Source organism: Panthera leo, chromosome B2, assembly GCF_018350215.1.
Source record: "Panthera leo isolate Ple1 chromosome B2, P.leo_Ple1_pat1.1, whole genome shotgun sequence".
NCBI lineage: Eukaryota > Metazoa > Chordata > Mammalia > Carnivora > Felidae > Panthera > Panthera leo.
Window position 1 is genome coordinate 141,688,515 of NC_056683.1, and position 17,100 is coordinate 141,705,614.

General features: G+C 42.7%; 1 protein-coding gene across 4 annotated transcripts; it reads left to right on the forward strand.

Annotated features, from left to right (window-relative positions):
- Positions 1-6: 6 nt before the first annotated feature.
- On the forward strand, positions 7-16,652 carry GTF2H5 (general transcription factor IIH subunit 5). 4 transcript variants are annotated; one of them, XM_042940177.1, is made up of 5 exons: positions 258-268; positions 1,093-1,162; positions 2,640-2,795; positions 3,278-3,479; positions 16,199-16,652. In XM_042940177.1, exons 4-5 carry the CDS (start codon positions 3,472-3,474, stop codon positions 16,377-16,379), a joined length of 189 nt encoding a protein of 62 aa, XP_042796111.1. In that variant the 5' UTR covers positions 258-268; positions 1,093-1,162; positions 2,640-2,795; positions 3,278-3,471; the 3' UTR covers positions 16,380-16,652. The 4 variants fall into 4 exon arrangements, with proteins under 4 accessions (XP_042796110.1, XP_042796108.1, XP_042796109.1 ...); XM_042940176.1 differs by lacking the exons at positions 258-268; positions 2,640-2,795; positions 3,278-3,479 and adding an exon at positions 7-59; XM_042940174.1 differs by lacking the exons at positions 258-268; positions 2,640-2,795; positions 3,278-3,479 and adding an exon at positions 21-99.
- The last annotated feature ends 448 nt before the right edge of the window (positions 16,653-17,100 follow it).

Genomic DNA, 17,100 nt, shown 5'->3' on the forward strand with positions numbered 1-17,100 from the left:
GATGACGTAGCCGGCACAGACGCTGCAAGGCGGAGTTACTGCTGGATCTGTGGGTAGAGGTGCGTGGTGTCAGTTCTTCCAGCGAGAAGGCAAAGTGGGGTGCGTAGAAAATCGTGGGTTTCCAAGGAAGGGAGGGGGAGAGGAGACTCAGAAGCCGGTCCTGCAAGTGCTGGGATACCGGGCCCTGTTTCGCACCCCCTCGGGGCGCTTCCTGAAGAGGCCTGGAGGCTGTCCCGCTGTCATTGAGCCGTGGAATTCAATAGGGGAGGTAATGGCTCGCATCCCGTGTGAGAAGTTTAAGGATTAAGTTCGCATCTGCCGCGTGGGATTTTTTTTCTTTCCTCCTAGGGCAGATCCTTGGGAAACTGAGTTAGTTGGTAAAGGAACACATGATCTGGTGACCTGGCTTCTCCCTTTTTCTTTTTCTTTTTCTTTTTCTTCTTCTTCTCCCCCCTTTTTCTTTCTTTCTTTTTTTTTCTTCTTCTTCTCCCCCCTTTTTCTTTTTCTTCTTCTTCTCCCCCCTTTTTCTTTCTTTCTTTTTTTTTCTTCTTCTTCTCCCCCTTTTTCTTTTTCTTCTCCTTCTCCCCCCTTTTTCTTTCTTTCTTTCTTTTTCTTCTTCCTTTTTTTTTTTTTTTTTTTTTTTTTTTTTTAACCCGGGAGCTTTAGCTTTGTCCCTTTGCTCTAGCTCTTCTGTGAAAAGAGATGTTCGGCCTCACCATCCCTTTCAGAGCTACCATTCTGTGATTCCTGCTTCCCAGGATTGTATCTTTTATCATTAGCCCAGGTGGGAATAGAAATCTTGTGACTCATGTTCTAAACCTGGTTTGGGTACGCGGGCGTACTTAGGTGGCTTGCTTTCTTTTGGGTCGACTCGGGTAGCGTTTGCAAGAAGCATTAATGTTCCAATAGGCTCATTTTAATTTTGTTAAAAATCAGAATAACTGTATGTCTTGTTAACGTTAGCCCTATGTTTTTCATAGACTTAACTCTTTAATCTGACATTAAACATTTTGTCTCATTTCAGAGGCAAATCTCCAAAGTATATTGAAGTCGGTGCTTTCGAATTTATTGTCACCTTATCTCTTTTATTAGCATTTTAAAGGTCATCACCTTCTGACTTGGAAAAGATGGTCAACGTCTTGAAAGGAGTGCTGATAGAATGGTTAGTAGTTTTGATACTTAATGAAATTTAAATCTCCGTGTTGAATCTTGATGTATGTATACCTCCTCTAAAATCCATGTTTTTGTTTTAAGATCCAAACGAATCAAGTCTTTCAACTTTCTTAACTTCATTTTTCTTATATAACAAGTGGAACAGATTTTGTTGGTATATTTCTTTCCTGTGCCAGATTTCAGTGTCTCTGGCCAGTGGCGTAAGTGGCATTATTTCCAACACGTTTTGGTCAGGGGAAGTGTATTTTTTTTAATGTTTATTTTTGAGACAGACAGACACAGAGCGCGAGTGGGGAAGGGGCAGAAAGAGGGAGACACAGAATCCTAAGCAGGCTCCAGGCTCTGAGCTGTCAGCATAGAGCCCTATGTGGAGCTCCAACCCAAGAACTGTGCAATCATGGCCTGAGCCAAAGTCAGCCGCTTAACTGAGCCAGCCAGGTGCCTCCAGGGAAGGTGTATTTTTTAGATCAACACTCTTTGGAGGAACAGTACTTGCATTGTCATCCCACCCTCAGGGATTGACTAGAATTTAGGGTCTGCCTGAGTCTTCACCATCATGAACTGTGGTCTTGAAAGAGTAAGAAAGTCAAGAGTCAATTGAAGGTTTCTTAAACGAGGCACGCGTTCCAAAGAAGAAACTAGAAACCTTAATGAGCGGCATTGAATTTCAAAGCAGGCTATCTAGGGCCAAGTACCACAGCCTGAAGACCTCTACTATGGGACCAGTTCTTGCTTTGTCTCCACTTGTTTGTGATGTTAAGGCTGGGGGAGGAGCAAAGCCAAACCCTAGGATACTTTCGGCATCAAAGCAGCTTTGTCCTATAGAAATACAACGTGAGCCACACACGTTGTCTTAAATTTTCTGTTAGCCACGGTAAGAGTAAATTGAAACAGGTGAAATTAATACATTTCATTTAACCCAGTGTATCCAAACTATTTTAACGTGTCCTAAATTGTCAAAGTTGATAAAGATTTCAAAATCGTGTTAGGTCTTTTTTCATACGGCAGTGTGTAGTTTACTTTCTGCAGCCCAAATCACAGGCTGGCCACGTTTCAAGTGCTCAGTGGTGAGCAGTGCCGGTTGATTTAATGTTTGGAATAAAGGAGACAAAACAAGGGTAGAAGAAAAGAGCCAGTGACGTGGGAGGGAAGCTAAGAGGGGATGTTTAATGAAGGTGAGTGGGCCTGAGAGATAGAATAAGGTGAAGACACTGGAAGTCAGTGATTTTTCTCGTATCTTCTTTTTTTAATTTAATCTATTTGAGAGCATGCGCACACCAGTGGGGGAGAGGCTGAGGGAGAGAGTGATAAAGACTCTTAAGCAGGCTCTACACTGAGCGGGGAGCCCTACTTGGGGTTCTGTCTCAGGACTGTGAGATCATAACATGAACCTAAATCAAGAGTCAGACCCTTAATTGACTGAGCCACCCAGGCAACGTTTTTTTGTTTGTTTGTTTTGTTTTAAGATGAGAGCTGTTTTAGTGGAAATGTGAGATAGATGCCAGATTGGAGTACTTTGAAAAGGGAAAGGAAGATGAGGAAGTGGAGAATCTTCAGAGAAGTTTTGCTGTAATAATAAGCAAAGGAATGGAGAACTGGATTGAAAGCTGAAGAGGGATATGGTAAGGGAATCTGGTTCTTGTTATTTTGGTTTTAATGGAGAGAATAGAATTTATGTTGATGAGAACAAACTACTCACAGAGGAGAGGTGTTCACTGGGGAAAGCAAGGGGACAGGATCTAGGTGTCATAAGTTCTAAACACAAAGTGCTGTTTTCTTTTGGAAAATACTTTTAAGCCAGTTTTTTTGTATTGTATTTTTCTTAACACTTTGTCATAACTGGGGCACCTGGCTGGCTCAGTTGGTTAAGCGTCTGACTGCGGCTCAGGTCATGGTCTCACGTTCATGGGTTTGAGCCCCACGGCAAGCTCCGTGCTGTTTGAGCCTGCTTAGGATTCTCTCACTCTTTCTCCCTCTGCCCCTCCCCCACTGTGCGCTCCCATCACTCTCTCTCTCAAAATAAATAAATGTTTAAAAATTTTCTTCGTAATTATAGAAACATTCTCCTGGTTGGTCTTTCAATGCTACTGTATTTTTAACACAGAGGATACGGTGTCTAAATGTGGTGTCTGTCCAGTCAGATGGGAGCCCCCACATGTGGGGCGATGACCGAGTGGAAGCCAATGGCACAGGGGATGGAAATTCACCCAAGACAGAGCAAAGGAGATACAAGTTTATGGAATACACTGCACAGGAGCAGCAAGCAGAGACAGTGAAGGCTGTTTTTAAAGGAGGAAGATGAGGAGGTGTGGGGATGGGAACGGAAGGAATTCTCTCTCCCCTTTTTGGTAACTATGCCTGGTTGTAAGTAGCCCATTGGTCAGTTAGGGCCTCTGGATATTTTGAGGTGGATCTCCTGATGGGCCTGTTTGTATTCAGATGGTCTCTGTGAGCCCTTTCCACATTCCATCTCTCAGGCCTATTTGCCTAAAAGCACCGTCTGCAGAGTCATACGGCATACACATACATACAGTGTCAGCTGTCCGCTTTTCCCCTTTTGTTTCTTCCAATTTTAAGTTTGATCTTCACCCCTGGATTTGATAAATCTTAACTTCTCTCTTGTCAGATTTTTGTATTTTAGTTTTTGTTGATGTGTAAAGTTTCATTTATCTAGAATTTATTGGGAGGAAGGGCATGTTAGGCAAAGATTTGAATTTGCCTTTTTTTTTTTTTTTTTTTTTAGCTGAACATGTGTTTCACACCATTCATTCCCTTCTCTAATGATACGTCTTTTATCACATTGTTTCACTCTCCCTGCTACTTTTCCTTAATCCTGTCCCACATCCCTTCTTTTCTTTGTCATTGCTGCCTATTCAAGAATAATCTCAGGAGGCGCCTGGGTGCCTTAGTCAAGTTAAGCATCTGACTTCGGCTTGGGTCATGATCTCCTGGTGGTTCGTGAGTTAGAGCCCCGCGTGGGGCTCCCTTCTGTCATCACGGAACCCGCTTCAGATCCTCATTCTCCCTTTCTCTCTGCCCCTCCCCCACTCAGCAAGCTCTTCTCTCTCTCCCTCTCTCAAAAATAAGTATTAAAAAATTAAGAAAGAATACCTCAGAATAATTTAGTCTGTTTCCAAAATAATCCGTTTGGCCTGATGGTTAAGATTGTGTTAGATCTATATTTTAATTTGAAAAAATATGGCTGGACTGCATTTTAAAGAGCAGAATCCTGGGAGGCTCATTAAAATCTCAGTGGTAGGCTTTCACTGTAGCCTTGAGGACCTAGTATAAATCTGTAAGAGGACCTGAGGTGTTAGTTTTCTTTCCTATTGGCTGAGCTCTCTGCCCAGTTTGCTGTCACGGAACCAAGCCTCAATTCTACGTAGGCTCTAATGGCCCCTCTATCACTCTGCTCTTCTGTGTAATCCCCAGACTAACAGCAACAGCATCATCTGGAACTTGTTAGAAATGCGAAGTCTCAGACCTCGCTCCAAGTCTCCTAAATCAGAATTGTGCATGCAAAGATACTTGTTAAAAGGCATTTAAAGTTTGGGAAGAGAAGCACTTAACTGGCCTAAGTCTGATAATGAGTTTTCCTGTGGAGAATCGTTTTGCACCAAAACTAGTAAAGTTTTATTTTGCCGATGGACACTGTCCTTGCAAAACTTGAATTTTTTCCTTTAAGGTGAATTCCAAAGTGTAGCCTGCACAATTTTCCAAGAGGGTTACTGTCTTCCCAAAGATAGAAATCTTCCAAAAAGACTCCAGGCTTAAGAAATAATAGGTTTATAAAGGGCATGGTCGGGGCTGATGGGAACTCCACAATCAGGTGTCCATGCTGGGACAGTAACTGGAAAAGTCCTTCAGTCTCCCTCATGTCTGTATTTGATGCCAAAAAGAAGATTCTTAGTAATATAGTATTAGCATAAGTCTGTTTACTTCATAATACCCATGGATTGTGTGGGGCCTATAGGTGTGTGGAGTACAGAATCTCATAGGTCTAGAGTTCATAGGCAAACCACTCAAGAATTTCTTAAAACCACTTTCATTGTTGCAGTGATTCTTTCCAAATTCCAGCCACATCACCATACGTGGTCATCTATAATGGCATGGATAGCGCTGTTCCACACATTCTGTTCAGGCAGCCGGCAAAATACTTCTCGGCCACGTAGGGCCTCATTCAAGAAGGGAGTCTTAATTTGACACCTGTCTTAGAATGGCTGAACTTCGTGCCCCATTTAAATTTCACCTCTGTCAGTTCCTTTCAACTGATTAGGAGTCTTTAATAAATGAAGCAAATAAGTCAGATTATGGTGGTGGCCATTAGGCCCAACTCTATGAATTGAAAAATCAAGGTACTAGGATATAAGAAGATTCTTTCCTCACAAAGTTTATCAACTGCCAAAATCTAAAGCTAAATTGAAATTTGTTGTTGATAAATTTGTGTTTTTATGTATCAATGAGGTTGGTGAAAACTTCCTCTTTGTTGGGGTCCACCACTGTCAACCGCCAGCCTCACACTAAGCATTTCCCAAATCTAGCCAACCACAGCAGTACTGAAGCAAGCAGCCTGTGTCCAACAAATGGCCTTGTCCAGTTGCGGGTGCCAGAGCAGACCTCTGGGGCCACCGTTATCTTGGTTACTTGGTGCGGCAAGTGCTTCGGCAAGATGATTTGTTATAAAGGTGCAATTCCCAACTAGCTTACAGCACAATAGCAAAGAATCTGAAGAAATAGTATTTATTAGATTTACGGGTTCGGCTTCTAAACCTATACTGTTAGGAGAAGCAATTAAGAACAAAAGCAAGGGGCGCCTGGGTGGCTCAGTCAGTTAAGCGTTCAGTTCTCAGTTTTGGCTCAGGTCATGTTCTCACGGTTTTGTGAATTTGAGCCCTGTGCCGGGCTCTGTGCTGACAGTGCAGAGTCTGCTTGGGATTCTCATTCTCTCCCTCTCTCTCTCTCTCTCTCTCTCTCTCTCTCTCTCTCTCTCTGCGCCCCTCCCCACTCACATTGTCTCCGTCTCAAAATAAATAAACTTTAAAAAAGAACTAAGACAAAACTAGTCTTACCATTGTTCTGTTCTTTCGCAGCATTTATATATTTCTTGTGACCCTTTGCTTCTTAGAAGGGCCATATTCACAGAAGTTTCTTGGCTACCCAGAAGAGTGCCTAAACTATACATGGGCGACGCTTAGTAAATATTTGTGTACTGAATGAATTTTGTTAACATAACTGAGCCAAGGAATGTAATCTCAGCCTAAATCCCAGAGTATTAATGTTCCTTTAGAGCTTCTCTATTAGCACAGTGATAATAGTGGAGATAAGAATAGGTTCTGATAACTTGGATTCAAGTTTCAGTACAAAAAAGCTTTGTGCACCAGACCTCTTTTTTTGGCAAGTTACATCAAATAGCTTTTAAATGAAGTGAATGTTGGCTTCCAGTCTTAGTTTTTAAAAAGCAGCTCTCACCGAGCTAACGATATGGGTGATAGAAGCACAGTCTTTAAAAAGACCTAATACGGAAAGCAATTTTTGATAGGTTTTGGAACATTGATATGCTTTACCACAGTAATTCCCCTTCCAGAAGTTTATCCTAAGGAAGTGACCAGAACTGCAGATAAAAACGTAGGTGACTGAATGTGCTCATACAACATGACGCCTTGAGGATGGAGCTAGCGAGTGTAATGTTAAGTGACATAAGTCCGAGAAAGACAAAAGCCATGTGATTTCACTCCCATGTGAAATTTAAGGAAACAAATGAGCAAAAGGAAAAAGACACAATCAAGAAATAGACTCTTAATTATAAAGAATGGATGGTGATGGGCGTTAAGGAATGCTCTTGTGATGGGCACCAGGTGTCGAGTAGAAGTGTTGAATCGCTATATTGTACACCTGAAACTAATAGTATACTGCATTAACTGGCATTGAAAACTTAAAACATTGTGACTTTTTTCCTAATCAGATAATGTAGCTATTAAAATACTTGCAAACATTTCAAGTGATCTGGGATGATATTGTGTGATACAGTGTTAAATAAAAAGGGCTGAATGCCTTCATGATGTAACACTGAACATTTACTGGTACCGTACTAAGCACTTGGTAATATTCTATTCGTTCTCACAACAACCCTATGAGATATAGGTGTTATTATCCCCATTTTATAGATGCAGAAATTGAGCACAGAGAAATAAATTGCTCAGGGTTACACAGCTGCTAAGATTGGATTTTAAACCACAGTATTCTGGCTTCAGAACACACGCAAATAAGCCTTATGTAATCTGTCTTTCTAACACAGAACTAAGCATTGTGTCGTGTTAAGTTCTGTAAAAGGACTTGTGCATGTGCAGTCTTAGAATAATATATGTATTCACGGGATAATAATAGAACAACATTTTTGTACAAGCAAATCCTTTAATGGGGATAGAAGGGGGTCATTTGAACCTTTCTACCTGTATCCTTTCACACACCCAGAAACTCTTGGCATTGTAATTGCTCTTCATTTGAGTATCTACCATGAGCAAAGTGTTTTAGGTATAGTCTCTAATCCAGCAGCCCTGCAACATAAGTGGCACTGTCTCCATCTTACTACCTAGGACCGTAAGGCATGGAGAGGGTTAGTGATTTTATAGATCATACATATTTTGTTTGAGGTGGGGATTGGGCTTTGGCTGAGCCCAGTTGTTTTCTTTAGTGTCTTGCGTCTTTTTAACAATAAACCTCTTGTGTGTCCTATTGGAGACTTGGGACAGTCGTTCTGGTTGATGTAATGACTCCTGAGGTGGCCCTTTCTTTCTCTTAAGACCCTACTCATTGCAAGTATAAGATTTTTAAGGAATTCTACCTTGTAGCTAATTATTATCAGGAAGGATTGTTTACCATTGACTGAGCCAATCTTAGTATTCTGATGGTATGGGCAGTGCTGACAATTTTGTGCAGGTGACCCATGATTCTGTGATCTGTCGTATAGCTAACTACATCATAGGAGAGACTTCACAATACTTTTTAGAATCACGTTTTATACTCAGGTTATGTAGGAAGGGGTTGATTGACATCTGCCCATCACATCTCCAGGGCGGAGATACATTTTTTTCTTGCTCACTAGCCCTGATCCCAGTTTTTTATTTTTTTTAACTTTTTTTTTTTTTTTAATGTTTATTTATTTTTGAGAGAGAGAGACAGCATGAGCGAAGGAGGGGAAGAGAAAGAGGGAGACACAGAATCCGAAGCAGGTTCCAGGCTCTGAGCTGTCAGCACAGAGTCCGATGCGGGGCTTGAACCCACAAACTGCGAAATCCTGACCTGGGCCGAAGTCGGACACTAACCGACTGTGCTACCCAGGCCCCCCTGATCCCAGTTTTTTAACTGAGTATGTCTATGGGCACTTGGGGTTTTTTTTGCTTTGTTCTTACCAGCAGACTCTCCCATAGATTCTCTTCATGAGAAAGTGGAATAAATAACCCTGTTTTCAGGCAAGATATTCCAGTCCCTCAGTGTTTCGTAACAAAGATCCCCTAAACTTTGAGTGTCCTTTTGAATCATTACAAATTATATTTTTTAGGTACATGTTTGAGAATTCAGTCTGAAGTTGACAGCTTTCTGTTTCCTTTCAAAAAGTTTAATTGAGGCAATTAATAACAGAAATAGTCATTTCAGTGTCTCACTGACCAGTGACTATCTCATTTGTCAGTTAGGAGTGTTTCCCCAGGTATGGGGAGTGCCACTGGTGTTCAAGATGATTTGTAGTGGAACACAAAAGGGAGGGGGGAGAACACAAAAATAGTTTGTATATGACCAGTTTAATTTACTTGAGGGGAAAAAAACCACATCAGGATGACTGATGATTCATACCAGATCAAGTTAGGCTTAAAAGTTGATTTAGGGGCGCCTGGGTGGCTCAGTCAGTTAAGCGTCTGACTTCGGTCCAGGTCATGATCTCACTGTCCATGAGTTCAAGCCCCACGTCAGGCTTGTGCTGACAGCCCTGAGCCTGGAACCTGCTTCAGATTCTGTGTCTCCTTCTCTCTCTGCCCCTCCCCCCGCTTGTGCTCTGTCTCTATTCCTCAAAAATAAATAAATGTTTAAAAAAAATTTTTTTTAAGTTGCTTTAAAAGCAATTTAGAGGAAAAATAATATGTAATGCAGGTGTTACAAGAGCTGGCTAAAATAGCAGGGATGGTATGCAAATGGCAAAAATTTTGAAAACACCAGCGTGCTGAATCAGAGCACAGACGTGAGCTCCCCTGACACTTCTTAGTTTCAGTTGTTTGGGGTTCACTTCGTTGATATAATGTAAATTTATTTCATCTAGAAAATTTCTGGGAATCTAATAGTCTTTATAACCACTTAACCTTTGCTATCTCTAAAACCTCTCAGAGCAGCCAATTACTAGAATAAATTGGCGTCCTCTGTGAATGTGCTGAGCTCAGACAGTAACAAGGTAATCTATCACATTTGGACCCGAAATCTATTTTAAATTGTTCTGCTGTGTGAAGAATATCCTTCAAAGAAGCCTCTGAATGATTTTAATTGAAAGTACTGAGATCTGTGGCAACTGGGTGGCTCAGTCGGTTGAGTGTCTGACTCAGCGTAGGCTCCTGATCTCTTGGTCATGAGTTCGAGCCCCGTGTCAGGCTCCATGCTGGATGTCAAGCCTGCTTAGGGGTCTGTCTCTCCCTCCTCTGCCTCTCTCAAAAAGAAAGAAAATACTGAGATTCTTGTGGGACCTGAGGGTAAAATGGGCACTAGGGCCTCCATGTGAGAGATGAGAGTGAGTCTTCCTGTCCCCTGATGGCAGAGGGAGAAGGGAGAGACGGGAAATGGCCCAGCTGCAGAACACTAAAGCCGATTATTTCTGTCTGTCCCTCACCCCCGTCTATTAAGTGAGTCCTCTTTTATTCCCCACTCCCCTTTTATTTGTATGGGCAAGGAAACGTTTAGGGAAACAACACAGTTTTTAAAAACAATGGCGTTAGAGACACTGAAGCTTTGATTTCCCTGTTCTGTAGACCTCCTCCTCGATTCCATTTCTGTAATTGCAACTGAAAGAACCCTGTTAAACCTGCTTGTTACTCCCTGCCGCCCCTCCTCCCCTTCTTTCTAGAATTGCTTTTTTTGTGTTTATTTTTATTTTTTTTGAGAGAGAGACAGAGCATGAGCATGAGCAGGGGAGGGGCAGAGAGAGGGAGACACAGAATCCGAAGTGGGCTCCAGGCTCTGCGTTGTCAGCACAGAGCCGGACGTGGGGCTCAAACCCATGAACCATAAGATCTTGACCTGAGCCGAAGTCAGACAGATACTCAACCGACTGAGCCACCAGCGCCCTAGAGTTGCTCTTTAAGCCCTTTTTAACTTTGCTTCACAGCCTTTTTGTCAATCATTGGTAATTTGTCTACCTCAGTGAGATTTTTCAATGTACAACATATTAACTGGTTTACAAAAATTTCTTATTCTGTGTAACTGCCAAAATTAGGGAATTCCTGGAAATGTGCAGTTTATCTGTATCTGCTTAAATCCGTGACTATAACATTACCTTTCTAGAAGACCCCACTCTGACGCATCCACATCTGCCTGTTGTTGGCCTTCAGTCTCATGTCTCTACCTGCCCTGAGACCCTCATTCTCATACTCTTTAGCCTTACTTTTCCTGTTTTCAGTCACCCAGAAAGCCACAGATTTCCAGGCCACCCCTCGGACACTTTGACACTCGATACCTGCAGCAGAAAAAGTCATCTGCTTTTTCCCACCTCCACCCCTCTGAGCCCTAGCCCGGCAGGACCCCCTGTATCTTCCACCCCTCGGAACTCTTCCTTCTCCCAGCCCCCTTTTTCTGTCTCTCTGGGAGCACGAGCTTTCTCCTGAGCACACCACTTCTCCCACAACCCTCCCAAGCATTGCCTCCTCTGTGGTACCTCATGTACCATTGGGGCCAGGAAACTGGATAGGTATCTGCCTTACTCCTCCTTGCCACTTCAGACATGGTGACTTGTCTTCGTAGAAACCCACAGCTCTCACCATCAGAGGACCCTGCTCACTAACCCTCCCCTTTCCCTTCAAGGCTTTTCCGTGAAGGCTGTCACTCTTGAGTAGCTCTCCTCTGCGCATTTTGGTAATTTCAGCATCCACGTGGATCGTCCCCTCAATACCCTGACTTCTCAGTCTCCTGACCTCCTCTTCCCAAGCCTGTCCTCCACCCTGTCCCAGCCTTTCCCGCTGCCGTGGGCGGCCCTCGTCTGTCCCTGCCAGTATTGCCCTCCCTTCACTCTCTCCACTTCGGGCGTCTCCCTGACCTCCACCCCTTCTTGCCCATTCACTCCCTCTAATGCCCTCGCTCTAATTTCTTCAGCTCTGCCAGGCCTGCGGTCTGTTGATCTCCCGCCTTCCCCTGACCTTCCCAGCAGCACCCCACGTCCTCCTCAGCCCACTGAGGGCTGAGGCTCCACGGTTCCAGGCCGCATCGGTTCGTTCAATTAAAGACCGTCAGCTCCCTTGCCTCTCTCTCACACTAACCAGATGTGATTCTGTCCCACTCTGCACCTGCTCTGAACCTTTACCTCCACGGCTTTAAATTCACGACTCCTAAACTCATGTGGACCCTTAATGCTAGCCAGCAAATCCCTGTTTCTTAGTCTTTTTACTGTCCCCCTCTTAATACAGCTGTTCTACTTCAAATTCAAGATTTTGGTAGTTGTATTTTTTTTTATTTTTTTTTATGTTTTTATTTTATTTCTGAGAGAGAGTGTGAGCAGGGGAGGGGCAGAGACAGATAGAGACACAGAATCCGAAGCAGGCTCCAGGCTCTGAGCTGTCAGCACAGAGCCCGATGCGGGGCTAGAACCCACGAACCGTGAGATCATGACCTGATTCAAAGTCAGACACTCAACCAACTGACCCACCCAGGTGCCCCAAGATTTCAGTAGTTTTAAAACTTACTGGTATTTTTTGTGCCTCCAAGAAAAATCACTACCAGGTATACTGTATCATGCCATTGATTGCAAGAGTCATCTTGATTTTGTAGATGTTAAAATGTGGGGGGAAATGTACTTCTTAGACTAGACGAATGTGGTATTTCATACCTTCAACTTCTTTACCTCCAAAAACTTTCCTGTTTCACTGCAAAAATACAGGAAAAGCAATCGGGAGAGAAAGTCGGCAAGTCTGTCCCATTGATCTGTGCGCATATACTCTTCCCTTCCCCCCCACTGGCTATGATGAAGTATCCATTCTTCTGTCTTAAGCCAGCTTCTCCACTTGGGAACTGGACCCCATCCCTTCTTGCCTATTTCAGGACAGCTTTCCAGCAGCCTTCCTCCTCCTCCTGCTCTAGCAATTTTTCCTTCTCTACTGAATCATTCCCATCAGCATTCTAAACATGTTGTGATACCCACCCACCCCCACCCCCACCCCCGGAAGGAGGTGAGCAAAACCTATTGATTCCCATATCCTTTTCCAGCTGCGGCTCTATTTCCCGCTCTGTGAAAAAGACTTTCTTGGAAGACTTGTCTAAATTCACTTTCTCTGATTTCTGTCCTGTGACTCCACTGAACCTGTTCTTGCCAAGGTCTGGTAGTCAAGTTTCAATCCTTATTTCCTGTACCTGTCTGTTACCAGCACCTATCACGGTGGATCACCTCTTCTCCCCAAATGTCCTTTGTTCACTTACCTTCCAGAACTCAGGGCTTTCTTCCTGCCTCTGCAGTCACTCCTTTCCAGTCTGCTTTGCTGATTTGTCCTTTTCCTGCTAACCTCTTGACGTTGGGGAGTCTGGGGCTTGGTCCATACTCTTTTCTCTGTTGCGATGTTCACTTCCTTGTTGGGTCTTGATGACTGACTTTTGCTCTTCAGTCCAGACTTTGCTACTGGAATCCAGAATCGTATGCCCACTTTCCTACGCAGTTTTCCGCTTGGGTGCCAACCTATCTCAAGTGCAATGTGCCTCAAACCCACTCTTGATCTTCCCAGCACACCTGTTCTTCCTACTTCCTCATCTCACTAAAAGGCAACTCCATTTTTTTCATTTGCTCTGACCAAAAATGTTGGGAGTCCCCTTAATTCTTCTCTTCCAAAGTCGGAGTCTAGTCTCGGCAAATTATGTTGGCTTTACGTTCAATGTATGTCTAGAATGCAACCGCTTCTCATCTCCCCGTTACCACTTACTTCCAAACCATTATCATCTCTTGCCTGGGTTACCGCATTCACCTTCTGATCAGTCTCCCTGTTTGCACCCTTGCCTCCACCACTACCACCACCCCAGTCTTTTCTCAACCCCACAGGCTGTATGATCCTTCCTTTTCAAATTTAAGTCAGTTTGGGGCACCTGGGTGGCTCGGTCAGTTGACCTTCTGACTTCGGCTCAGGTCATGATGTTGCGGTTTGTGGGTTTGAGCCCCACGTCGGGCTCTGTGCTGACAGCTCAGATCTGAAGCTTTGTGCTTCGGATTCTGTGTTTCTCACTGTCTCTACTCCTCCCCCACTCAAGTTCTGTCTCTCAAAAATAAACATTAAAAATATTTTAAAAAGTAAAATTTAAGTCTGTTTGGGGGCACCTGGGTAGCCCAGTCAGTCAAGTGTCTGACTCTTGATTTCAGCTCAGGTCATGATCTCATGGTCGTGAGATGGAGCCCTGTGTTGGGCTCTGTGCTGGATGTGGGGCCTGCTTAGGATCCTCTCTCTCCCTCTCCTCCAGTCCTTCCCCACCCACTCATGCATGGACTCGCTCTCTCGTTCCAAAAAATAATAATAAAATTTAAGTCAGTTTGCAAGTTAAATCATGTCTCCCAGTAAAAGCCAGAGTTGCTAAAATCACCTCTGAGGCCCTTTGTGATCTGGCCCAGCTACAGCGAACTTGGTGACCTCATCTCCCACTTCTGTTCCCTTTAGTCACCGCACTCCAGCCTCTGTGGCCTTGCTGTTTCTCTCTGCCTGAGTCACGTGGCTCACTCACTACCTCCTGGTGTTTGTTCAGATGTCACCTGCTCAGTCAGGCCTTCCCTGCCTCCCCTGTTTGAACTTGGGAGTGTCGCAGTTTCATGACTGCCAGTTCTCATCCTGCTTCCCTATTCTGTGCATGTGCGCGCGTGCGTGTGTGTGTGTGTATCGTAGCACTACTGGTAAATGTAAGCTCTAGTAACAGGGAGGGTTCTTTTTTTTTTTTCCTTTTTTTAATTTTTATTTTAAGTAGGCTTCATGCCCATCATGGGGCTTGAACTCATGACGCTGAGATCAAGAGTCACGTACACTACCGACTTAGCCAGACAGGCACCCCAACAGGAGAGTGCTGGATTGTTTTTTCAAAATCTGTGTCAGTTTTGGAGCACCTGGGTGGCTCAGTTGGTTAAGCATCCGACTTCTGCTCAGGTCATGACCTTATGGTTCGTGAGTTCGAGCCCCACATCAGACTCTGCACTGGTAGTGTGGAGACTGCTTGGGTCTCGGTGTCTCTCTCTCTCTCTCTCTCTCTCTCTCTCTCTCAAATAAATAAATAAATAAATAAATAAATAAATACACTTTAAAAACTAAAATCTGTGTCAGATCTGATAAGGGCAGACCTATTTATTTATTCACATCATTTTACATTGTAAAATGTTCATAAAATCATTGTAATGGTAAGTTACTAGAAATAATTAAGAAAATCATCTTTTCAGGAAGACTTGGCTTTATTAATAGGTAATACACCATGAACCATACCCATTTAGTGACTGAAATAAATCCTTTACTTTTGTTAGCTTCGCTCACACCTGGTTTGTACTTGAAGGAACTAAAATTTGGTTTTGTTTTCAGGAAATTACACTGACCCTTTTTGAATTAAAGCATCTTTGCAATTGATGTTGTCATTCCTCAATAAACCAAAAGAGTTTGTAAAGTTACATTTTCTCTAAGATTTGAAAATTGTATGCAGCTTGACATTTTTATGTTCAATTTTTGCTAAATACATTGTACATTAGGTCTAAAGGGTGTCCCTTTTGTGTGATTCAGAGCTTTTATGACAGATATGTTTCTGTAAATCCAAGAAATTATATCCCTTTTTCCTTTGTGACTTACTCTATTCGTTACAGAGTGAAAACCACAAATAAATAGAATTAAATTTGGATCTCTTTGAGCTCAGTATTCTCTAGGAGATTTTGGTAGGATTTCCCTTAAAGATTCTGAATGATAGTTCAGACTTACAAAGTTTAAAATTTTAAGGAAGAAAAATAATTTGGGCACCTGCTGCAAGCCAGAGCCTATTCTTGGCATTATTCTGTAATTTTCATAACTGCCCTGTAGCCTCATTTTGAGGCTTTGGGAGATTAAATACATGTAATACAAATACATATTGGGAGATTAAATACAAGTAAGTGATAAAGCTGAGACTGAATGCAGCTCTGACTTTTGCAAAGTGACTGTTTGACTGGTTTTGTAAATAAGTTTTTCACTGGCAAGGTAGTGAAAATCCTTTGGCTTCTTAAAAGTCATGGTCATGGGGGCGCCTGGGTGGCTCAGTCAGTTAAGCGTCATACTTCGGCTCAGGTCATGATCTCACAGCTTGTGAGTTCGAGCCCCGCGTCAGGCTCTGTGCTGACAGCTCGGAGCCTGGAGCCTGCTTCTGATTCTGTGTCTCCTTCTCTCTCTGCCTCTCCCCCACTCATGCTCTATCTCTCTCTGTCTCAAGAATAAATAAACATTAAAAAAAAAAAAAAAAAAAAAAAAAGTCATGGTCATGGGCAAGTAAGGAAATTCATTTTTTCAATCTGTGAAGGGAGCTGTTACTCTTTGGCCCTGTTAACTACCAAGCTTTGAACATTATTTTTCACTTGTCAGTGACAAACTACTCTTTTAAAATCTTATCATCGGTCTCTTTGTCTAAAACTTGAACCAGCAGTTCTAAAATGAAGCTATGTCTACAGATCATTAGTGCTTGAGAGGGAGTGAGGGATTGAGTTAACAGTTTAGAACTTATAAATTATCCTAAAAATTCTACAAGCCCAATTCTAGTTGTTCCCGTGAAATTTGACAACAGGACGTCTCATCTTTATGTGTTTTCTCTGCAGTGACCCAGCCATGAAGCAGTTCCTGCTGTACTTGGATGAATCAAATGCCCTAGGAAAGAAGTTCATCATTCAAGACATTGATGACACTCATGTCTTCGTTATAGCAGAGTTGGTTAATGTCCTCCAGGAGCGAGTGGGTGAATTAATGGACCAAAATGCCTTTTCTCTTACTCAGAAGTGAAAATACTCAATATTGACCACTTAGGAATCAAAAGAAACAAATGTGAGACTGTCACCATTCAGTGTCCTATGTGACAGATTAAACTTAGTTGCTTAGATGCATGTTACAGGAAAACCTATGATGTCATTCGTTCAGAAAAAAAGCCCCTGAACAGATTTTCCTCTTCTGTTTTTTTTTAGTACGTGTACCCTAGAATGTAAAAAAAGAAAGAAAAGTTTTAATGCTTGTCTGTGATTTGCCTTTTATTATCCTACATTAAAATATTAATGTAAATGGTTTTCCTACCTTTTTAATACATTAAGAATATGATGGAATATGCTTTTAAATTATTCGTCTAACCTAACTGTTTCACTTGTTCCTGTTAATAATTGTGGGGTTTTGTAGTGTGGGTGTGGTTTGTCCTGTTCTAATTAGAAACTTCACAGATTATTTAGATAAATATGCCACGGTGGGACCTTGGGTAATATTTATGTCTTGCAAGTAATGCCTGCATACCGGCCAGCTGTCTTGGTGAAGAAGATGGGGAAGAGAACCATGTAATGTTAATGTGAACTACGCTTTGCATTTCCCTAAAAATACAGCATTTTAAAAGTGCAAAGGGTGAGAGATAACCAAATGAGAAAGGGACCTGTTGCTCTGCAGGCTTTAGTTTTTCCTTGTTCAAGCTTTTTTGGTCACATTTTCCTTTCCCATCATGGCAAGTGTTTTGTTTAAAGACATC